The sequence below is a fragment of the Amphiura filiformis genome, chromosome 19 (genome assembly GCF_039555335.1).
Source record: "Amphiura filiformis chromosome 19, Afil_fr2py, whole genome shotgun sequence".
Taxonomy (NCBI): Eukaryota; Metazoa; Echinodermata; class Ophiuroidea; order Amphilepidida; family Amphiuridae; genus Amphiura; species Amphiura filiformis.
In genome coordinates, this window is record NC_092646.1 from 57376795 (window position 1) to 57402714 (window position 25920).

A 25920-nucleotide genomic window follows, 5' to 3' on the forward strand; every position below is an offset into this window, starting at 1 on the left:
ATAATGACCTATGATAATCGCACGGTGGGCGAACCTGCCCCTAGGGCGAACACTCCCCGCTCTCCCCTATTTGCGTATTTGTTCCAATAAATTATGTTATATTTACACGTTTCACGATCCTTTCTTAGCTCACCAAAAATGGATAAAAAAGTGTACCGTAGTGGATACCGGCTGCGCCGGCATCCACTACTCAAAATATTGGCCAGCCCATCCATTATGACACGATATTGGATAGGCAAAAGACAAAATTCTATCTTTTATTCTCTAATGACTGCCTTTAATTTTTGCATTTTCTAAAAAAATAATAACACACTGGTAACAAAAGTTATGTATATTATTGGGGCAAGGAATCCAATTACTGCACTGAAATTTCAGTGACTCAAGACAAGCAGTTCAGTATATATGATAGGAAATGAGGTACATCCTAGCGGTACCTTATTTCTTATCATAAATAACTACCGCTTGTCTTGGGTCACTGAAATTCCAGTGTAGTAATTGGATTCCCTGCCCCTATAATATACATAAATTTTGTAACCAGTGTGTTAGGCCTATTAGTTTTTGAGAAAAATGCAAAAATAGACACACATTTATCGAGGGGTGTAGTACCCCTTAAGGGATGACTGTTTCTGTCTGGTTTACAATTCAACAAAATGTTATTCTTTTGGTAACGACATTTACCCGTTCTTTTCTATGTAACACAATTCAACAATTTCTACAGAAGAAAAAAAAATTGAGTTAACAAAAGTAAAATCCGGTTTGTTAACCATTCAAGCTGAACATGTGTCCCCGACGGTCTGTTCTCGTAGTTTTTTAGCGTTCACGGACCAATGCATTTGCTGTGTGGATATACTTATTTAGCACTGGCTTTGACACAACACAACACCATAATGTATCGCTCTCCGCTGGGGTACCACTGAGTGAGAAACAAAACACACATTTCTATGATCAACGAATTGATAAGTGTGGATTATCATAATCTGGATTAATTTGGATATATCTTTAAGGATTAATTAACATTGTTTTTTTGCTTTGGATAACGGACAACAAAAGAGTAGCAGAGATTTGTTCAACTGTTTTATTCGTTTGGAGTTTGCTGGAAAACACAGGTAAATTCACTTTAGACATGTTAGATATAAGCATGGAAGAAAAAGATAAGAAGGAACCACAACGACTTCGATCGGCCAAGTTTTAATCCGCTTATCTATTGACGCATGAAAAGAAAAGCCATCAATGGTACTTCCTTTCATGTATAGTCCATTTACCGCGATCGCTGCTTGGCGAAATCATTACTGAAAAAAAAACTATAACAAACCCATCCATGAAAAACAAACGCTACCGGAAGTAAGATTTTGGAATTTCCCTGATGCTTTGAGGATGCATAGTACCTTTATTTCGGGGTTTACAGTCAAACTGTTTTCTCGATCGTGTTGTGTAGAAAATGTACTTTAAGAACATCGAAAGGTTCATCAATATCGGCCGTTTTTTGCCGAGTTTCATCTTGATCAAATAAGGTAAGATTTTGGAGACTTCATTGCGTAAATTTTCGATGAAAAATAGATGTAATGTTCTTAAATAATTCAAAATGTTCCGGTTGAGTCCGGTACATGAAACCTAATGAATTTAATAGCTTACATGTGTATAATCGTAACTAGCTAACTCGTTTCAGTGCCAAAGACTGCCAACTGTGAGAAAAAAGTCATCACAGTTCGGGAAAATTGGGCAAAATGGAAGATAGAGATGAAGGGCGCCATCTTGTTGTCAAGTCAAACCTTCCCAGCATGCAACAAGAGTGTTTTTTCGGAAAATTACGGTGTCGCCGAATCGATTCGATCACGCACGGAAATTACCGAAAATGACCGATGATCATGTCACCAGAGAAAATCATGTAGTGTGCTTGCACGGAAGGTCATTAGTTCAACTCATCATCTAGACACGCTCCAGAAGACATGCAAATGTATGGAGTACAATACCAAACTAATGGATATTGATCAAAGTAAATCCTCATGAATAACAATGTGAATTAAATGTCGGTAAAGGGAGTGAACAAAGTGAATCCGTTCGTTGTGGTTCCTTCTTATCTCTTTCTTCCATGATATAAGTATACCACTCGAACAAACAGATATTATCATTGTTCATCGGGCCATGATTCACCCGTGTTGGAATGCGTAGATTTTTTTACTATTGTCGAATAATGGTTTTTGCACTTGTGTGTTGTATTTTGGTCATGTTAATTTGTAATGGTTATGATTTTCCGCTCAATATTAATTTGTTTTTTATGCGATATAATCCATGGAAATGTAAAGACGAGTTCTTTGTGGAGTTATACAGAGAAAGGCTTCTTCTTAAGACAATTGGAATTGGAATTTACTTAAATTATTTGACGTTTTCTACCAAATACATGCATGCGATATGCACACAGTCTTTGAATACAACACTGCACAAACTGTCCAGAGATTGGACACTTTTTTTGTCCGCGATTTGTAAACACGAGTAAAATCTAAACCCAAATGTCAAACTTCAAAGCATCAAATGATTAATCTAAACACAGGGCATAAAATTCGTTCAAATCGAATCGAAATCAGAGGACAAGGTGGTGTCTATAATCATGATAATACTAGTGTTTTTAAACACTGTTTTGCAGCGAACAATGGTGGATCATGTGGGTGTAGTGGATCTACCTTTGCACTGATCAAGTTAAAACTTTTTAAGTTCTGCTAGCTTTTTTGTCTTTTGAATAGCATACTTTAAGGGTAGACGCGGTATTGTTGGTCGAAGCAGCCAAAATATCGATTTTCATTATCTTAATCAACATTGAAATACAACGCTTTGATGTTTTGCAAAAGTTCATTCTACAAATCATATACTTTGAAAGTCTTATAAAGATTTATAGTTGTTAATGACTTATGTACGTTTTGCAAAAGTGTTGTTGTTTCGGCCCTCTTTACATACAATATAACTCACGAAACACATGACCTATACAAAAGTATATCTGTGATATTTGAATTCTCCTACACACTCGCAATGGAATGATCAATGCAATTATTGTCAAAGCTCATTACCATTCGCAAGATGCTGTGAACTACCAAATCGCAACAGTTCAAAATAGTTGATAACCTTAACTCGAATCGAAATCAGAGGACAAGGGTGACGGTCTATAGAATAGTATTTAATCTCTGTTTTTGCAGTGAACATGGTGATCAGGGGCTGAAACTTTAAGTTCTGCAAGCTTTTTGTATTTTGAATATTATTTATAGGGATAAGGCCAGATAGACAGGGTCTCAGTGGCAAAGATTGTATAAATATTTGCTGACCCGGACTTGAAAATAATATAAAAGTCTGAATGGCCTTGTGCTATTATATGTTATTCAAATACGGTATGTTAAAGTTTTCTTTGTTTGAAAATTGTGTTTTAATCCCTACATAGCATTTTGAATAAGTCCCTACTTGATGTTTGGAAAGGGTTTTCCATTCCCCTGATCTCCCCATCATTTCAGTTTTCCTTACAAGATGACGAATATACATAATTTTACCCGCCTCTTGTTTAGAGATGATCAAAAGTTTAAAATAGTAAATTATGTTGTTTATGTCTACCAACATAGATGAACTTTAGCTAACTTTGACACGCTAGTGATGTATAAACAATTTGACGTGTGTCTGGTCATGCTGCATGGTTGAAATATATGTTTTAGGTCCTCATAAAAATACCAGAGCATACGCTGTAATCTAGGCCTATACTTGCATGACTTGTATGATACTTGTACATGTACTGTAGCCTATATAGTTTTAAAAAGCATTTCATGATATAGCATCCTCTTTTTATAACAGTTTCAGTAGGTATCCACAAAAAAAGCTTAAATTCCCAAAATTTCAGTCGATTCCGATTTTGCGTTTGCGAGTTATCATGGTTATGCATGATTAGGACTAACACTGCTGCTCCATAGGCCACTGTCATGTCACACACTGTGCTGTAATTTCCTGTAGCCTATATACCAGAACGTAATTCAAATTTGACGATATTTTTGCTAAATGAATTAAGGGCTGGGGTATGAACGTTTGGACAGTATTTATTTTGGGACATTAGAGCACATCAGGCATATCGAATTGCATTCTGAATACGAAGAATGTCATTCTGATATCAAATAATTTTGATTTTTGAAATTCGCAATTTAATACACATTTTATGGCAAATCATTAAAATTGATATTTTTATATTTAACAGTACTTGAAGTAAACTTTATAAATCTGATGATTTATACTTAAAGTGTATGTAGGTGGGATGAAAAGCCGACGATCAATTGAAAATTTTGACCTTTCGTATTGAAGATATGGATTTTTTTTCCCAAAACACCAAAAAAATTAGGTCTTTTTGGGAAAAAAAATCCATATCTTTAATATGAAAGGTCAAAATTTTCAATTGACCGTCGGCTTTTCCTTCCTGCTACATACACTTTAAGAATATATCATTAGATTTATATAATTTACTTCGAGGACTGTTATATATCAAAATTTGAAAAATATCAAATTTTTATAATTTGTCATAAAATTTGTATTGTATTGTGATTGTCAAAAAATGGAAATTATTTGATATCAGAAAGACATGCTTCGTATTCAGAATGTAATTCGATAGGTCTGAGGTGCTCTCATGTCCCACAAAAAATACTGTCGAAACGCAATAAACGCTCATTTTAGATCCCTTACTCCGGGGAATTAATCTGTAAAGAAATCTTTTGCACATTAAACATTATGCCAATCACATAACATTCATACATGCAGTTCAGGTCCAATCATCACACACGTAAAAAGCTATGTTTTAAAGAAAAAACAGGATAAACAAGATTTACCTATAATTCTATCATGTCTATTGAATATTCATTTTCTTTTTGACCTAGGCTATATTATATTTGTTAAAATTAATTTTATTTATTTATTCAACCTAATTTTATTGGTCTTCCCTCTTTTTGTTAATATTTTATACCTATTGGATGATTCAATAATTCTATTAGGGAAATTTATAGTGAGCCCATGTTATACGACGTATGCATTTGTTACAAACAAAATCATCAACTAGATAGCAACTGTGCCCTTTGCAAGGGCACGAGGTAAGTTAGGCGGATGATTGTGACGATCTGATCAAGCAGCAATACTGTGCTGGGTGCTGGATAGTATTGATTTTAATAAGAGTTAAGACTGTTTCATCAATTGCCGTTTTAATATACCTTGATCATGGAAAGCTGGCATTTTGAAAACTTGACCTTTGACCTCTGTATAACCCCTTAATGACTTTAAATGAATTTTGAAATATTAAAAACATGTAAAGAATGTCATAAGGATCATTGCATTTAAATTTCAGCTCAATTGAAGCATTTTGAAAACTTGACCTTTGACCCCTTTATTGGCCCTTAATGAGTAAAAGGGGTGGAAATTGAGCAGGTCGAGTAATATGTATATCTTGGACAACGCTTCTCTCTTCGAGACAAAAACCAAGACTCTGAAATTCGAAGGAGAATTAAAGCCGGGTGGCAAGCTTTTGGAAGATACAGCACCATCATGAAAGGCAATCTTCCAATATGCCTTAAACGAAAGGTATACAACCAATGCATCCTCCCAGCTATTTCATATGGGGCAGAATCATGGACCTTAACATCAAAAATGGAAAGAAAACTAGCAGCAGCCCAGCACAACATGGAGAGAAGTATATTAAACATCACCTACAAGGACAGGAAAACAAACAAATGGATCAGGGAGCAGACCCAAGTTCAAGACATCTTGGAAACCATCAAAAGCAGAAAATGGACCTGGGCTGGCCATATCAGCCGCAGACAAGACAATCGTTGGAGTTCAACACTCACACATTGGACACCTTATGGGAGGAAACGAAATAGAGGACGCCAACGGAAGCGATGGAGGGACGAGCTGCAAAACTACTGGGGAGAAGTGAACTGGTACCAACAAGCACAAAACAGAGACACATGGAGACATCATGCTGAGGCCTTCATCCTGCAGTGGATTGATAATGGCTGAAAAAGAAGAAGAGCTGAAATGAATTTTAAAATATTTTTAACATGTTTAGAATGTCATAAGGATTATTGCATTTAAATTTCAGCTCAATTGGAGCATTTTGAAAAACTTGCCATTTGACCCCTTTATGGCCCCTTAATGACCTTAAATAAATTTAATATATTTTAAACATGTTTAGAATGTCATTAGGATCATTGCATTTAAATTTCAGCTCAATCGGAGCATTTTCTGTTAAAATGACCTTTTTTGACCCCTGTGACCCCTTGGATGACCTTTGATGTTAAACAACCCATACCTTTTGTAGCCAGCTACCCAATACTGCTTGTGACTGAGTTTGGTCGAAATCCGATCAAGGATGTGGAAGTAGTAGCAAATTGTGAGAAGAAAGAAGAAAGAAAGAAAGAAATGCAAAGAAAGAAATAAGTTAGGCTGCCCGCCTAACTTAAAGAACAACACAAAAACATGTAGTCACGTGAAGTATAGTAAAATATCTGTCGATTCACACGAAAATACACAACAAATATTGTTCAATATCGTTATGAAAAATAATTGTTCTATCAACATTCATTCAATTTCAATTCAATTCAAAGTTGAATTGAATGAATGAATCAACATCATGATAATTTGTAGGCCATTGTTTGATCAATGCATATTTTTTTTTTTTTGTTTTGGGCACTCGTGAAAAAAAGTGCGACTCTATTAGCAAGGCCTGGATCGAGAATGAGCCCGAGGGGGTAGATTTTGTGAAGTTCGTCAAAAATGTGCCGTCCTTTCTTAGAGGGGCCACCCTTGGTAGATACAGCATGACATGTACTCGAGTAAATTAATTTGACCAAATTCAGAACATTCAGAACAACGCTTAAGGGATCTGGAATGAGCGTTTCGACAGTATTTTTTGTGGGACATGAGAGCACATCAGACATATCGAATTGCATTCTGAATACGAAGAATGTCTTTCTGATATGAAATAATTTTCATTTTTTTAAATTCACGATATAATACAAATTTTATGACAAATTATTAAAAATTTTCACATTTTTTTGATATATAACAGCCCTCGAAGTAAATTTTATAAATCTAATGATTCTTAAAGTGTATGTAGCTGGGAGGAAAAGCAGACGATCAATTGAAAATTTTGACCTTTCATATTGAAGATATGGATTTTTTTCCAAAAAGACCTAATTTTTTTTGGGTGTTTTGAGAAAAAAATCCATATCTTCAATACGAAATGTCAAAATTTTCAATTGAACCTCGGCTTTTCATCCCCGCTACCTACGTACACTTTAAGTATAAAATCAGATTTATAAAGGTTACTTCGAGTACTGTTAAATATCAACAATATCGATTTTTAATCATTTGCCATAAAATGTGTATTACATTGCGAATTTCAAAAAATCAAAATTATTTGATATCAGAAGGACATTCTTCGTATTCAGAATGCAATTCGATATGTCTGATGTGCTTTAATGTCCCACAATAAATACTGTCCAAACGTTCATACCCCATCCCTTAAAGACCCTTGGTTTTGATAATTTCGGCTATAATTAAGACTCATATAAATTGCTCATCCCTCACATTTTGGGGTTTTTTCAGACGATTTTCAACCAGAAAGCCAAGAAACCCCCTTAATTTGGACCGTTCACAGGTTCCACAAGACCCCCTTTTCCCGGTATGATGTCAGCTCCCAAAGACCCACCATTCTGAATTCCGGGGTGGAACACCCCAGGGATGCAAATTGTGCAGTGGGAGCAGGGAGCACCGCTCCTAGGAAATGACAGTCAAAATTGAGGAAATGATGCCTTGAGAAGTAAAAAGAAAGAGAGGAAAAATGAGGAAGGGAGAAGAAAAAGAAGAGAGGAAGAAGAAAAAGAGGAAAGAAGAAGGAGAGGATAAGGCGGAGGAGTGAGGTAGAGGATGACGAAAAAGGAAACATATCTTAGCAAAAGATAACAAGTTAATAGGTGAGGGCTGTGAGGCAGTGCATGGAAAGGAAGAGAGGAAATCTCAAGACACTGGTTGTGCAAAGTTGTGCAAAGAAATTCACATGATTGTTCAATAAATAAGAGCCTTAAAAGAGGAAGGTGTTGGTGTTAGAATATGAAAATGGGCAAAATTCATATTTGTGACCGTACAGCACGAATGAGCCGTAAATGTCCTCAATTGTATTCTGAGTTACAGTGTAAAATGGGCATGAAGGTCGTATTCATAGGTACCTCAATTGGGTGCTACGTGTACCTCATTTAATGAGATACACGTAGCACCAAATTGAAATACCTATATGGATATGACCTTCATGCCCATTTTACACTGTAACTCAGAATACAATTGAGGACATTTACGGCTCATTCGTGCTGTACGGTCACATTTGAGGAAATTTACAATTCATACCTCCATCAGAGGAGGTATTAAATAATTTAACAGGAAAAGGAGAAGTTGGGCGAAGGTAGGTGGGTGGAACTATAGGGCACATATCTGAGGAAATTTATACAGAGGCGGCAATGAGGATGTTATGGAAAAAGTCATAAAGGAAATTCAGTGTATCAATACTAAGAAATCAGAAGTGCCAGTGGGGAGACGATGATCTGGACTGAAGATTGGTGACAAAATACAATAGTAATGTTCCATGTCGACAAGTCTATCAAACTAATTATCAGATGTGCTTTCTGACATAAGATTTGCGAAGAAGTTTACAAGGGTGCTTGAGGCAATGGAGGAATACCTGACAGGGGATGGGTAAAGTGCCCCCTGATAAAAATAAAAGAGAAAATGGAGGGGAAAAGGAAAGAAGAAGGAAAGGAGCCTGTGTTCCACCAAAATTCACCCCAATCATGGGTCCAAACTAGTGTAAATTTTGCTCGCTACGCGCGCACATCTTAATAAGGCCCAATAAAGCCCTTTTTGGGAGGTTCAAAGACTTTACACATAGAGTCTCTCTAATATAAAGAACATGATATGTTACCATTCTCATCTTTCGAAGTGCAGAATAAAGCCTATTTTATGGTCTGGCATGATTGAGGAAATCTTTAGCCCAAAACCTTGCTCCTGAGGAAGAAATCACAATTTGCATCTCTGACCCACCAAAAACCGGGGCGTCACTCTTATGATATTGGGAGAGAAAGAAAACGAGAGTTGTTCATAATTGTTCATTGTTCGTCGAAACAATCAATTTCATGTTTTCTGCAGTTTGCTAACACCCAAAGGTACCAGGGACTTCATCTCATGATCCCCATTAAACATGTTAAAGGGCGCTGAACCAAAAGGACGCATTATTCTGACACATGAAAGACAAAAGAAGCAGGAAATGTTACTAATACTATGCACCATTTTATTAAATCATAACTAGCCTAACTCCATTCAGAGCGTCCTAGATACGGAAATGTAGGCCCAAATCATAATAAAGTTAAATGTATGCATCGACCTTTGCATTAGGTATACCATATAGGCCTATACATATTCTTCCAAGGCAAACAAAGTTTATGGGCAATTTGAACATATTTACATGTTCATGCAACCTATAAATTACAATTCAAGGGGCAAAAAGGTTGTATTTGGTTCAAACTGTGATTTTGTATAGGAAGTTGTATCTAGGCGCTTATATGTCACAGACTAAAATTTTTAAAAACGTGAGGAGTAGTAGGCTTACTTCACTCATCCTGCATCACTTTAAAAATTTTGCCGATATATATCTGTCTCAGCTTGTCTCATTCGGTCGCTTTCCAATATCTGTGCTTTGCCTCACATTTTCTGGACTTACGTAGCCTACTATGGATTTTGTAAAACGTTATCTTTATCAGGTCAGCACTTTTTTGTGTTTATTGATATGGCTTCTTACATATTATAAACACAACCGTAAACTCCCGAGTCCATATCAAACATCAACGCACCCCACGTGGATGTTGCACCCCTTTACAAATAAATTACACAATTTAGACAAGAATTAAAATTCCTTTAAAAAAGGAATGGGCGCCCAATGGAAGCGTTGATGTGATGTGCTGAAATCTGGGGGGCACTCCCACGTTGGCGGTGACGCGTATGTAGGGCTGTTAAGACCCCCTTTTTCACCATCGGTGTTACCCAAAGACCCCATTACCAGCACATGCTCTGTCACCCAAAGTCTCTATATTTTTCCTTTAGATCTGTCACCCAAAGACCTTGACCCATATATTTCCATCTGAACAGCAACGAGCCTCGTCTATCACTGATTTTTTTTTTTTCATTCTTTTGAAATAACAAAGCCATTTGAAGCCATTTAGAAGCTTTTAGAACTAGGAATTCAATTTTCGAGGCTTCTTTAGGTTCTCACACAAAGACCCCATTAAAAAAGTCATAATTCTCACCCAATGCCCCCCCCAATTTAGATCCAAACGGTCCCTCTCTCATCCAATGACCCCATATTTTGTACATTTTGCTCTCACCGAATGCCAAAAATCATGCTCTATAATAAACCCAATAATTGTGTACTGATTTCAAACAAAGATGACAAGCCTATACGCACGGGATTTCTGGATCATACTTTGCGATCGTAATAGCACCATCTCTTGAAAAGCCTCAGTGTTTTTATCAGTCCATTAATTTTGTATTTTAAACAAAGGATAACGGGCCTAGACGCACACGATTTCATCCCGTGCATATTAGCTCATATTTTTGCAAAGTCAAGACAAATAAGGGGCCCGCTAAAAATGACGTAATAGGCCTACAGAGAACTGCAGCCATAAATTTTTAACATATGAATCAACGAGTCTATAATTATATGAAATTGTACAATAATCATGAGTATAAACCAGTTGTGACCACTTAGGCTGGAACAGTTCCAGGTTTTCGTTTTAACATTAAGGGTAGACTATAGTGGTCAAAGCACCAAAAAAGTTTGTCATTATCTAAATTAATTTAAAAAAATTGAAAAATAACACTTCGATGTTTTGCAAAAGTTCATTCTACAAATCATGTCCTTTGAAAACTTGCTTGATTTATTGTTGTTAATGTGTTATGTACGTTTTACAAAAGTGTTGTTGTTTCAGCCCTCTTTACAACATAACTAGCTCAAGAACCATGACCTACAAAAAGTATCTGTGATATTTGAATTCTTCTACATTATACTCGCTATATGAAATAAGCAATGCAGTGTGTGCCAAAGCTCACAACCATTCGCAAGATGCTGCGAACTATACCAAATCACAACAGTTTTAAATAGTTGCTATTAAATCTTAAACAATATATTAACTCTATTTCTTGCAATACAGTGGAATACCGAAATCATATGACTAAATGCGTTTTTGGCAACACATTATTCATTTATTTTTATTTATTTATTACACTTCACCACTGACATTCAAATATTAAGACATTATAAAAGATAAAACAAGTGATCATATAATTTGCACATATTAAAATGTATGTTTAATAGTTATTTAGTCAAAATATATGAACTATAAAAGTATCAAAACTATATATTGTCTATAAGATTATGAAGATGAACAGGTCCGGGGGATATAAGTACACCTTTCACTGCACAGTTATTTCAGGAATGTCAAAAAAGTAGTGCTTTGATGATGCAACACTACTCCGAAATAGTATATTTGATCATAGATCCTGGAATCAAACGCTACACCATATTCTAGATTTTTATTACTGTAAATTAATTGCAGACTCTTTGGTTCAGGAAAAGGGGAACTAAAATGATGTGACCGGGCTACTTTTAACGATTAGGGCCTACACTTTAATGAGTATCTCCTCACCGGGCTGCTTTTAACGATTACACTTTAATGAGTATCTCCTCACCGGGCTGCTTTTAACGATTACACTTTAATGAGTATCTCCTCACCGGGCTACTTTTAACGATTACACCTTGTTTTTATTGTGTAATAGGCCCCAAGTATACGTGCGTTTTGATTTTTCGATGACTGCATTGGCAATAAAATTGTATTTTTGGTTCACTTGTCATGTCACAATTAAAAGCCGCTTTCTACGTCAATAATATTCATGGAAACGAAATCCTGTTCGGTCAAAACGAAGTTCACGGTTAATTAGGATTCTCCATTCATAAAATGCACTGTGAAAAGGAACTTTAAATGCCTTTGTAAACAATGGAAGTATCCATTGACCAGGTTTGTTAAGGTCATGCTATTGAAATAGCACACAAAACTATATGGGTATTATTATTATGATTATTCATCATTGTTATTTTTCAGTACATATATTGCAGGTGTATTTGGAATGATTCTGGTGTATTAATCTCGCGCACAAGTATAACCCTAACCATAATCATAACCCTAACCAAAACCTTAGCCTTAACCCTAACGCTAACACTAACCCTAACACTAACTATATGCACTAACCCTAACCCTAAAACACAGGGTGCGCAGGGCCCGGCGCAGGGTAAACCAGAATTGGGCTATTCCAGAAAATAGATGCACCTCCCCTATAGAGGAGTTCGGATTTCCGAACTTTTTGTCCAGTCGGGACTGTTGGAAATCCAGAATGACTTTAAAAGTGTCCAAAGGCAAAAAAATCCGGCAGAAAAATAGTTCAAAATCAGAAATCCCCAATTTAATAATTCATTTTGGATATTTCCGTGATTTTTCTTCATTTAATTCGATTTCCAAGCTTTTTCAAGTGACATTGGCGAACCGAATTCCAGTAGTTTTCAGAAAGTTAACTTGGAAATCCGAACATTTCTTTGATTGAAAAGTTACTCCTCTAGGGGGTGTGTAGGCCTACTTGTTCTGAATAGCACATTGGCGCAGGGTAAACCAGAATTGTACCGAATTCATCTCATATAAATCCAAATGGCTGAATTACATGGTGATATACAATTAAAAGTAGGCCTATAATCTAGTATTATATAGATATTCGGAATTACAGAAAAAATTATAGTGATATTGAAATCATTCATACACATGATATCAAAAGATGGCTTTATTGCACAGATACACCAATTCATATAAATTCAATTATATCAGATAATACCTAATACCGTATTCTGTCGAGCTCCAAAATCTTTTTCTTTTTTTTTTTTCTTTCAAGAAATTTACGCGGATATATAAAATTTGATGTCATCCATATCAAAAGGACACGCTTGTGTCTCTTTTATAATAGATAAAAAATACCAGACTCAGCTCAAGTAGGGGTCACTTTAAACATTTAAATCATCCCCAAGTCACATGGTTAGGGAATGTTCTCTGTATTCCTAAACCATGTGACTCAGTAGCATCTTTGCTGGACTTAGGGATGATCTGAAGTGACCTCCACTTGAGATGAGTCTGGTATTTATTCCTCTAGCTATACATATCTAACATGTGCTACATGTTGCAGCCAAGAAGTGCATCCTTTTGATATGGATGTACAAATTTATATAACAGGCTCCTTTCATTGAAACTTTGAAAATGGGCCCTTCATTTGTTGGTTGTTAATGTCGATTAGGCTACGTATTTTGGTTTTTAAACATACCGTAAAAACTCGATAGTTAGCATATGTGCTTACTATCGAGCGCTTTTGAAAACACGCAAACATGAAGAGTCCCATCCATAAAAGTGTAAAGGTCTTCGAGCACATAGTTATATAGGCCTACAAACATTGAAGTAAACCTGCAAATTTGTGTCTCAACCCCATTATAGCTCAGTTGGTAAAGCGCCGGACTTCGGTACAATTTCATGTTTTCAATAGCGCTCGATAAGATAGTAAAGCACATAATGCTAATTTTCGAGTTTTTACGGTATAAGAAAAATGGTCTCAACAAATCTACGGATAAGATCTAGTTTACAAATAAAAGTATTTGAATATTGACAAACATGTTATAAAAATATAATATGAATATGGAATATCAACATATCCTTTTATTTTATCGTTTTGGGAACACGGAAGTAAATAATAATTGCAAATTTCGCATGTGATAGTTCATCGAACCTTCAAAATATTTCAAGAATTGAAAGCCTATGTCACGATTTTGTATCAGTAATTTACTCATTGAACTGAGAATTATAATTATTGTTTGGTGACAGGCTTTCAAATTATTTTATCAGACTAAGGCACACACACCGTGCTCCCAACCTATATTTCATAAACAAGAAATGTCTTTAAAAAAGACAACGCATGGATGAAGTTTATGTTTCATAATTTTACATTGAAAAGTACCTGGAATGTTAGTAATGACATTACATTATGTAAAGGCCATTTTTGGCAGAAAAATAGTTCAAGCAGAGCTGACCATTTTGGTTTATTGAGGCATTTCCTCAACTCACATCATATTTAGTGGGAAAAGGTCATTGAACCTTTGCACAGAAGGTCAAGTTCAATTATTCAAACTTTTTTTTTAATCCCACACCAGCCAAAAAGAAAGAAAGAAAAACCATTATCATGATTATGTTGCGTTTGCGAGTTATGCATGATTATGTGTATTACACTGCTCCATAGACAATGTGTTGTAATTTCGTTCTGGTGCACCAGAACGATATTCAAATTTGGCGATATTTTTGCTAAACGAATTAATCTGCAAGAAATATTTGGTACATAAACATTATGTAGCCAGAGGTATCCAGTGGTGTAAAAATCTCAACTTTTTTTGGGAAAAGTGGGGGATGAGGCTGTGGATCACGAAATGCCCCTTTAACGGTTGTAGTGCAAATAACTGCTTTTTATTTATCTCACCCTTTTGGTTCCATTCTTTTATTCCTGTTTCAGCAATGGCTTCGAAGGCTTTGCGGAAGAAGACAAATAACAGTCCTAATCGTAAGTCACAAATTGACACTTGTAATTAAACACTAGTTCATAGGTAATTGAGAGCTGTGAATGGCCTATATGCCATTTAAAATCTACACTCCCTCTTTGGAAGCTGTTAGAAATATCTTATACAGGGGGTGTGAATTTCAAATGGAATGAACACATTTGGCGACTCCATTTGAATTTCATACACCCTCTGAGAAAGGGGAAGGATGAGTTTCAAATAGAGTTGGTTAATGTGCTATTCCATTTGAAATTTATACTCCCCTGTGGAAGATATTTTTAATCTTCCACAGGGGTAGTGTGGAATTTAAATGGAATAGTCCAATATGTCTCTGACAAGTTGACTTGCTACACAGCAATATTCAGCAAACACAAAACGTTTTGACATTATTTTTAAAAGGTTAGAAAAGGTTGCCAGAAATTGTTTAAATGTCGGGTTATATAAAGGGTATAAACATTTTCATAACATTCAAAAACATTTGTTAAAAACTTACTGCAGGGTATTTTAACATAATGTAATTTAAGTGCTGAAGAAATATTTGGCAAAAAATGTTTGCAAAACATATTTTACAATAACGTTTTGACAATATTTTTAAAATGCTGTTGTAGTGTGTTTTCATACAAAATGATTTAAAACATTTTCATGACATATAACCTGACATATAATGTTATTAGGGAGTGTTCATAAATACTCTGGTGGGGGGCTGGAAAATATGTAGGGGGGGTCAACAAATTTTAGGAGTTCTGAATAGGGGGTTGAAAAAGTTTTGGGTGTATGAACAGGGGGGTTAAAAAGTTTTTCGGCACGTAGAGGGGGGGGGGGTGTAAAAAAATGTTCCCATATTAAACCAGAACAAAAGTACATTTGATCCAGTGTTAAAAATTGTCGTCTATAACTTAATTTTTAGGTTTGTGTCAGTTCTTTCTGGTCAGCTCTTTAAATCACTAAAAGCTGCAATATCTTTGCTCTTCTTTAGTGTTGACAATTTTTACAATAATGTTTCATGTAGTACAGATTATTCATTTATTATCACTGATATATACAACTAAATCATGTTGCATTACAATTATAGGCGGAGGAGGCTTGGAGAACCGGGGTACATGTCCTCCCTCTATTTTTTTTTTTTCCATGGGGACATCCCTAAAAATCCTTAAAGAAGAAAAAAATAAAGCAATAATTGCCATGTGCAACTTTTTTAGCACATCGAAAAGCACCATGTTTTGGGCCCAAATAGAGTAAAATTGCACAATTTTGCGCTATGCGAGAACTGGCCCATCAATTTAAGAGCAAAACACACCATTTCGGCAGTAGTGTAGACAGGGGCGGAAGGGCCCCTGACAAAAAATGAAAGAGAAAAGTGCCCCTCTGACAAAAAATGAAAGAGAAAATCTGGAGGGCAAAGAAAAGGAGCAAGGAGATCGACCCTTTTCCATATAAATTCAACCCGATCATGGGCCAAAATAGTGTAAAATACAAAATGTTTGCACGCTGTGTGCCCACATTGTCACAATAAAGGCATTTTCACCCCATCATGGGCGAAATGCACAATTTTTGCACGCGTTTTGTCCCAATAAAGCCTCTTTTTAAGCTCAAATACATGTACAGTCTCTCTAAAAAACAAAACCGGTATATGTATATTGCAACTGCAATTTATTTTCTCATCTGTGTCCCCGAAATTTTATTCACCCCCGACCAAGAAAACTGGCTACGCCCCTGTATTTTGGGCTAAAATAGTCTTGTTTTTGCGCGCTTCGCCGCAACAAAAAGTCCCAGTAAACATAGGCGTAGATCCCCCAATGTTGACGCTTGTATGTGTGTTTCTGACCAAATTAAGCTCATATTTGGCCATTTTAGCCCCCAAAGTACAAATTTTTGCGCGCTTCGCGCGTATGTACATGTAATCCACTTTTACATCAAATTTCATTCGTTTAGCTTCCAAATGGCAAACATTTTAGCGTGCTACTAAAAACATTTCCACAATTCCACATCAATGACATGCGTACAATTTCATTGCACCTTTTAGTATCATTAATGCCATTTAAATGGTAGTAGAATTGAATTAGTAGAATGGTAGGCCTACATTATGTTGGGGGTTAAAACAATTTTCGACATGAAAAAAAAAATATTTTCCAGCCCCCCCCCACCAAAGTATTTCTGAACACTCCCTTATGCTTTTATCAAGACCAAAATCCAAAATATAACTTGTTTTAAACTTTTTTTTGTTTGCTGAGTACTCTGCCCATTACAAAGTCTAGGCTCTGACCGAATGTCGAGATGTAAATTTTATCCACGTGCAGAAACACGTACCTCAAGAAAGACTGAATACCGTAAAACCCCGTCTACAAGCATATAGTGTGCTTCTGATGAAAGCTTCATTAATCCAGTCGCCATTATGGAGTTTGAGCAAATAAATTACGGATCCAAGCATATGCAAACAAGTAAGACCGATCTATTGTATTGGTATATTAACGCTTGCTTCGAATTAATTAAGCTTTTATAAAAAAACACTATATATGCTTGTAGACGGGGTTTTACGGTATCACGTCAAACAATTAAACTAAACATTACGCACTGAACACTATAAAGTAGGCCTACCATCCGAGTTCAGTACCCATTTGTGAAATGATTATATCTAATACCGTACACTCCATGCCGGACCCATTTGCAGTGCTCGAAATAAGACGGGCCCACGCGCCAAAGGCCCGTGAAAACCACCGCGGGCCCGCCAAGACGCTACTCTGCTGGCAGGTGCAGGATCCGTAACATTTTGTCTCCAAAGTTACGGACTCAATGCTAATTTCATCATCAATCCCTAATAACATGTTGATCATCACGTCTGAAGTCTAAAGTGTCCGGGAAAATGTCACAAATCAATGCAAATGGATCAGTGTAACAATATCAGTATATGCTCACTTGAAATCTTTATTTCAACACATCTTTTATCAAGCTGCGTGTATGATTGGTGAAAAAGAATCTTGTCGTCCCCCTTATTATGCTTAATATGTATTATGACCTGTGATCACTTTGCAGTCGATCGGAGACGGACATCTGACGGCATGTTACATCCAATGGCACACGAAAGACTTCAAGCTTCTCTTCCTGGTAAGGAATTAAACCTAAACTTTAATTTCCTCGTCCGTTTATATTTGACTATTCTTATGGTGTTGAACGGCTGGGACAGGGCATGAATAAGAAACAGTGGCGTAGCGTCATAGGGGCACGTGCTCCCCCCCATCGATTGCAAAATTTTAAAATCCCATAGGAAAATTACAAAAACTGGCTTGCGGCCCCCCCATATCAGACCCGGTGCTCCCCCCCTCATGGTCGGTGCCCCTAATCGGATGACCCACGCTACGCCATGCTACGCCATGCTACGCCATTCATAACGCACGGTTGTTTGTCAATACGCACGCCAACGACTACCATGTTCTTTCAACACATATATTCAAGTGCAAGCCTTACAATTGGCTTCTTTAAAAACCAAAAATTATGGAAGATATTCATCATTTTCTACCCCGGTATCCAAGGATTTATCGTCTGAATATCAAATCGTGCATAGCAGATACACGTGTATTGATTTTATAGTTTCCCTGCCTGTACAATATAATAATTATTTACCAGGCGTTGTCGCTGTGCAACATGGATCGGCTTTTGGACCATTGTCGGATGTTACTTTCTCATACGACTTCAACGCAGTTCATATCGAAGTGAATAAACACGTGTATCGTCTCTAATAAAAACCGATAAATATTGAAAGATAAAAAAGTTACCGTCTACTCCAAATCCCGGGATCCAACGTTTGCATAGTTTTTCTGTGGGACCTGAGACCACATCAGACACGCCAAATGCCCAAATTGCATTCTGAACACGAGGAATGTCCTTCTGATATTAAAAAATATTATTCAGATTTTGAAATTCGCGATATAATTATTTAAAAATTAATAATTTTGATATTCAACAGTCCTCGAATTAAACTTCATCAATATAATGATAGGCCTAGGCTTATGTAATTAAAGCGTATGTAGCTGGGAGGGAAAGCCGTCCATCATTTGAAAATTTTGACCTTTCGTATTGACAAAAATATCAATTTTTAATATTTTGCCATAAATTTTGTATTATGTTATGAATTTCAAAAAATCAAAATTATATGATATCAGGAGGACATTCCTTGTATTCAGAATGCAATTTGATATGTCCGATGTGCTATCAGGTCCCACAAAAATACCGTGCACGCAATCTTGTCTGAATTCTTTTCACATGCAGAGTTGACCAAATGTGACACAGTTGATTTGGGTGATATACCAGGATCAAGGAAGTCTCGTAGCCGCAGTCCGTCACCAAATATCCAAACCATACCTGAAGATGGTGAAATGCCGCCAAAACGCGTACCAAGTAAGTTTTGACAAGTATTGCAGCATGATCATTCTGATGAGGTTTAATTGAAACATTACACTCTTAGAAAAAAGTGCAACTTAGAGCCTTTTTGTCCCGCAAGAAGAACCCTCTGGGAAAAGGTTAACTCCGATGGCATGAATAGGTACTTTATATGTTCAAGAACCCAAAAGGGTTCTTTATAGTACCAATAGGGGTTCTAAAGGCACATTTAGAACCCCTTTGAAGAATCTTTAAAGGTGCCCCCTGGATGACAGCCGAAGCATTGTTTCTAAGAGTGATAAATGACAAAAGGCAATAACTGAGCAAAGTAGACCGTCTAGAATTATACTTGCTTTTGTGTTTTCAAATCTTACGATCAATGGCAGTGCTATGACCGAAAAGTTGTCCAAAACAAGACCCTCACAACTTGCTTTTGTGTTTTCAAAACTTACGATCAATGGCAGTGCTATGACCGAAAAGTTGTCCAAAACAAGACCCTCACAACTTGCTTTTGTGTTTTCAAAACTTACGATCAATGGCAGTGCTATGACCGAAAAGTTGTCCAAAACAAGACCCTCACAACTTGCTTTTGTGTTTTCAAAACTTACGATCAATGGCAGTGCTATGACCGAAAAGTTGTCCAAAACAAGACCCTCACAACTTGCTTTTGTGTTTTCAAATCTTACGATCAATGGCAGTGCTATGACCGAAAAGTTGTCCAAAACAAGACCCTCACAACTTGCTTCTGTGTTTTCAAAACTTACGATCAATGGCAGTGCTATGACCGAAAAGTTGTCCAAAACAAGACCCTCACAACTTGCTTTTGTGTTTTCAAAACTTACGATCAATGGCAGTGCTATGACCGAAAAGTTGTCCAAAACAAGACCCTCACAACTTGCTTTTGTGTTTTCAAAACTTACGATCAATGGCAGTGCTATGACCGAAAAGTTGTCCAAAACAAGACCCTCCCAACTTGCTTTTGTGTTTTCAAAACTTACGATCAATGGCAGTGCTATGACCGAAAAGTTGTCCAAAACAAGACCCTCACAACTTGCTTTTGTGTTTTCAAAACTTACGATCAATGGCAGTGCTATGACCGAAAAGTTGTCCAAAACAAGACCCTCACAACTTGCTTTTGTGTTTTCAAATCTTACGATCAATGGCAGTGCTATGACCGAAAAGTTGTCCAAAACAAGACCCTCACAACTTGCTTTTGTGTTTTCAAAACTTACGATCAATGGCAGTGCTATGACCGAAAAGTTGTCCAAAACAAGACCCTCACAACTTGCTTTTTGTGTTTTCAAAACTTACGATCAATGGCAGTGCTATGACCGAAAAGTTGTCCAAAACAAGACCCTCACAACTTGCTTTTTGTGTTTTCAAACTTACGATCAATGGCAGTGCTATGACCGAAAAGTTGTCCAAAACAAGACCCTCCCAACTTGCTTTTGTGTTTTCAAAACTTACGATCAATGGCAGTGCTATGACCGAAAAGTTGTCCAAAACAAGACCCTCCCAACTTGCTTTTGTGTTTTCAAAACTTACGATCAATGGCAGTGCTATGACCGAAAAGTTGTCCAAAACAAGACCCTCCCAACTTGCTTTTGTGTTTTCAAAACTTACGATCAATGGCAGTGCTATGACCGAAAAGTTGTCCAAAACAAGACCCTCCCAACTTGCTTTTGTGTTTTCAAATCTTACGATCAATGGCAGTGCTATGACCGAAAAGTTGTCCAAAACAAGACCCTCCCAACTTGCTTTTGTGTTTTCAAATCTTACGATCAATGGCAGTGCTATGACCGAAAAGTTGTCCAAAACAAGACCCTCCCAACTTGCTTTTGTGTTTTCAAATCTTACGATCAATGGCAGTGCTATGACCGAAAAGTTGTCCAAAACAAGACCCTCCCAACTTGCTTTTGTGTTTTCAAATCTTACGATCAATGGCAGTGCTATGACCGAAAAGTTGTCCAAAACAAGACCCTCCCAACACATCAAGTGAACAATAACTGTCATCTTTTGGGTCAAGAGAAAAGAAATTATGATATTTTCCTTTACTAGTAGGCCTAACTAACATTGAAGTAACTATTATTTTTAGGATTTAGGAAGGCATCAAATTTCGACATTCCCCGGTCACGGAGTCCATCACCCTGTCCAGCAGAATATGCTGAGCAAGCTGCAGTACTAAAAGCCCAGTTACAAAATAACAACTCGCCGAAGCCTAGTCCAGAAGTTACGAAAAAACTGGCTCCCTCTCTCTCAGTCACAAGCCCCGATGGTAGTACGGAGAGTACTTCAGATAAAGAGAACGAAGTAGAGGAGGAGGATGACGCTACGAAGCTCGCTCTTAAGACGAAGAAATCAGCGGATAAATTGCGGCACGTTATTGATGAGCTCATCGAGACAGAGAGGAAATATGGAAAGGACCTCGTGATATTGATGACAACGTATTTGATGCCTCTGAAAAGAGCTGCTTTCTTTCCCGATGAAGAGGTAAAGAAATTAGGCGCCAAAATGATCTCATTTCTAGTGTCATAGTTTAATAACATCTATTCGCCAATCATAGCTCAAAGGTTGACCTCTAGTCGTGGCGTATGAGGTTAATACGCTATACAAGCAAATGTCATTCTCTGAGTGTACGCGGATATTGGGGTTAAAGAACTGTGTCCTGACGGTTGAGCAGAACTGTTTTGAGTTCCTATAAAAAGTATTATACCGTAATGATTCGCTTAATGGCACTATGGGCTCACTTAGCGCCATTAGAGACAACCTGTAATTTTAGGCACAACCAAAGAGTGCCCTCACGTAAATTTCCCACCAGTAAATAAGGGCATGGATCCTTAATTCTTGATGGGATTCAAACGAGGGAGTTCTCTATTTGCACATGAAGTTTACCCCAAGGCAGAGGAGCCCAAATGCGCTATAGCGAATCTTTACGGTATACATGGTATATAGAAAGAGTGTGGTAAATGATGATGATGATGATGTGATGATGATGATGATGATGATGATGATGATGATGATGAGGAGGAGGAGGAGGAGGAGGAGGAGGAGGAGGAGGAGGAGGAGGTGGTGGAGGAGGAGGGGAGGAGGAGGAGGAGGAGGAAGAAGATGAAGATGAGGAGCAGCAGCAGGAGCAAGACATGAGGAGCAGGAGGAGGAGGGGCAGGAGGAGGAGCAGGAGATGGCGATGACGATTTGTATGATCTTGATACGAATTCTAGAGAAAGTAACAGATCAAAATAAACACAAGGCCTACTACAATTTTATTTCCCTATTTCTGCCTATAGGTAGACGCTCTAATACACAACATTAAAGAGATCACCGAATTTCAAACAGTATTTCAGAAGAGTATAGAAGAAGCGCAACGATTAGTTGCTGAATATGATTCGCTCGAGGATCCCAACGATTTCAGGGTAAGTTGATACGTTGCGGTGACAAAAATCGTTAAAATTATGAATTGTGTGTGTATGCGGCTAGGGGTGTGTGGACGTTTGTAAAAACCTGCATACGAGACTCTTGGTAATTTTTTCCCACCTAAATAGGGATACACTCCAACTGAGGATGTCCACGATTGTCATGGTTGTCTGAATCCGCTCATAATCTATTCTCATATGCAGTCCGTGATGTCCACGGATGGTTGGGTATGTTCTGGTAAAAAAAGTCCACAGTTGCTGGAGGTCTTTTAGTATAAATGGGTGTGGAGTGACTGGAATCAAACCAACGGTGTAGGAGACTGCGTTAAACTAACTCCATAATTTTGCATATGAGCATTTTAGAAATATTATCTCATAATTTATCTTTTCTCCTTTACAGAGGATTGTATTCTCAATCGGTAGCGCCTTTTTATTCCACCAAGAAACATTCAATCTCTACAGCACATTTTGTGCCGTCCATTCCAAAGCGCAGAAGCTCCTTAAAACTCCCAGTGGCAAGGCTGGCAAACAACTACAGGAGTTCTTACAATCCAGACCAGCCCCGGGTGGATGTAGTGGAACGCTGGGTATATCGTCATATCTAATTAAACCTATGCAGGTACGTTAGCGCGGTGACATGCTGAGTTGCAGACAAACAAACAGACAGACAAACAAACAGATGCAGTAGTTCTTAGAGTCCAGGCTGTCCCCCGGGGGCTGTCCTCAGATGCATCCATCTTACATACAGACAAAGGGACAAACACACAGACAAACAACAGACAAACAACCAAACAATTACAAGAGTTAAAAAAAACGAGGTAACAAACAATACTATGAGTTCTTGGAGTCTACACCGGGTCCAGATAGGTCTATTAGTCATATGCTACAGGGTGTCCAAAACAAACGAATGTGGTTGTACATAAAACTGTATTTTAACAGGTGGTGTATGACGTGCAGTCCCTAAATTCAGTAAATTTTCATCGTCAACCGTGTAATTGAATGGGATTATTTTGAAATTTTAAAACGCTTGAAATATCACAAACAAATAGGCCTATGTTGATAAATAATATAATTACAAGCTAAAACCGTTGGGGTTTCTATAATGAACCCCACAAAACTAACCGAGTACATGGAAAATGCCATACGGCCGGGCGGTTTCACGAGTTGCCGGCTCGATCATGTCATCCGCCGCCTGTATTTTAAGTAATAAAGGTCTAGTTTATTTACATAACGTAACTAATTATAGCTTGTTTTTATTTGTTCTTTTTTTCAGAGGATTTTAAAGTACCCATTGCTTCTCCGTGAAATGCAGGGGAGATTTGATCCTGAGAGCGAGACATACTATCATCTTGGTGGATCGTTGAAGGAGATGCAGAGAGTTGCTAATCATATCAATGATATGATGAAGGTTCATGAAGAATATGGAAATATATTCGAGTCACTACTTGCGGTAAGTGGACTTATCTGGGCTGGTTTTACCACAGGGCATAGCGGGCCCAATCCAGGGGCTAAGATCTATGAGGTCCAAATTTTGAGAGGAAAAAATGATAATAACATTAATAAATTGTTACAGTGATGTGGGGTAGGGGTGTAACACTTCGAACCAAAGAGCCAGGGTCAATCATGTTGCCTTGCCCAGGAGCCAGCTCAAGGTAAATTCGGCCAATGGACATACATTACCCAACTTCGTTACCCTAGCAAACAAGTACAAAATTCATCCAATACAAGTGTAAAAATGAATAGAAAGTCAACTTAAAGATATTTGCTAGCGATTTATGCGACTATATCATGTATCACACGCGTACCTATACCGCGATTTTAAATAATAAGCCTACTCGTCCACACGTACACCTACTCGCTTATTGCTCAAGATACGACAACGATTTGGCTGCACGACTGTGTTCGCGATATAATGTCCGGGATATAAACCAACTTCGTCACCCAGCCAGATGTGTATAATATAAAGCATATTTCAAAATGCGACTAAATTCAAAGTCAACACAGATCTATGCGACTATATTATGTCTCACACGCATAGCCTATGCCGTGATGTTAAAAAATTCAGCCCATTTACCGTAAGTTACTCACTCTTGGCTGGAGATACAGTAGGCCCTACAACAGCGGTTTGACTGCATTGCGATATTTGGGCCTATTTTAGCCAACTTCGTCACCCAGCTAGAAATGTATTATATACAGCATATTTTTAAATGAAACTGAACTCAAAGTCAGCTTAAATATATTTACTAGCGATCTATGCGACTAAAATTTGACTAACATGCCTACCTCTAAGTAATGGGTAAGTTATACAGGGTGTCCCAATAAAAACGCAACCCAAATTGACCCATTTTTTCTCAGGTGAATAGTCAATAGTTAGAAGGGTTACATATTCAAACAATGTATTGTTTTGGAAAATGTTTGCAACAAAGTGGTGAAATGGGCTATTCCAGTTGAAATCCACACTACCCCTGTGGAAGAATTTTGGAAATCTCTTCCACAGGGGGAGTATATTTTTCAAATGTAATTGGTCAGGGTTAATCATACCCATACTCCCTTTGTATTATGGCTTTACCTATATCTTTCACAACTGGAAGAAGTATTTCAAATGAATGTTACCCAATTGTCTATTCTATTTGAAACTCATACTCCCTCTGTGGAAGACTTTAGCTAAATCTTCCACAGGGGTAGTGTGGATTTTAAATGGAATAGCCCAATTAGCATCTTGTGTTTGTTGAGGTATGACAGTTCAGACAAAATGAGCTCAATTAAGTTTATACATGAAATGAGCGTTCGCGTTAGCGTTTTAAAAACGGTTGTATTGATTGACATGTGTTGCAGTTGTTCTTTGTGTTGTCGTTGCACATTTTATTATGATGCACTAGTCCTTCAATCACTATTGTAAGAAGACCTAAATTTCAAAACTAATTTATTTGATAGCCCAATAATCATGCATATAGCATATCGCAGAAACAAATGATTTTTAGTGGTATACACAATACACCGATTTAACAATTATTGTAAAATATGTGTTAGGTTTAATGAGTGATATTAATGCTATATTACCGTATTTAATTAATAATTAGTTTTCGATGTGAGAAATAAAAAAAACAGTTTTGACGCTGAAGTGACGGTAGGTATTCTCACCCAGCAACATGTTATTTACACTATGGACCACAATAGCCTCATCCCAATGGCATAGTCCAATAACCTCAATTACATGATCATAGTGCAAAATTTGACCTCAAGTTGCAGAGTATGATTTTTTGTACCAAAATTTTCAAAGGTCATTCAATGAATGGACAAATGTATTGGGGTTTAGAACTGTGCCCCTGATGGATGAGCATGTTGTGGATCCTAGTGTTAGGTGCAAAATGAGCAAATCAAAGTTTTTGCTTCAAT

The 25920-nt window shown here is 37.2% G+C and overlaps 1 protein-coding gene across 1 annotated transcript in view; it reads left to right on the top strand.

The window, feature by feature from the left end:
• Positions 1-1010: 1010 nt before the first annotated feature.
• LOC140141554 (rho guanine nucleotide exchange factor TIAM1-like) overlaps positions 1011-25920 on the top strand; it is a 32037-nt gene continuing 7127 nt past the window's right edge. Inside the window, exons 1-8 of the mRNA XM_072163463.1 lie at positions 1011-1106; positions 14695-14742; positions 17768-17839; positions 19001-19129; positions 21207-21601; positions 22399-22524; positions 22925-23143; positions 23798-23974. Of these exons, the coding sequence (XP_072019564.1) occupies positions 14697-14742; positions 17768-17839; positions 19001-19129; positions 21207-21601; positions 22399-22524; positions 22925-23143; positions 23798-23974 (1164 nt within the window). The 5' untranslated portion in view covers positions 1011-1106; positions 14695-14696. The remainder of the gene's footprint in view (positions 1107-14694; positions 14743-17767; positions 17840-19000; positions 19130-21206; positions 21602-22398; positions 22525-22924; positions 23144-23797; positions 23975-25920) is intronic.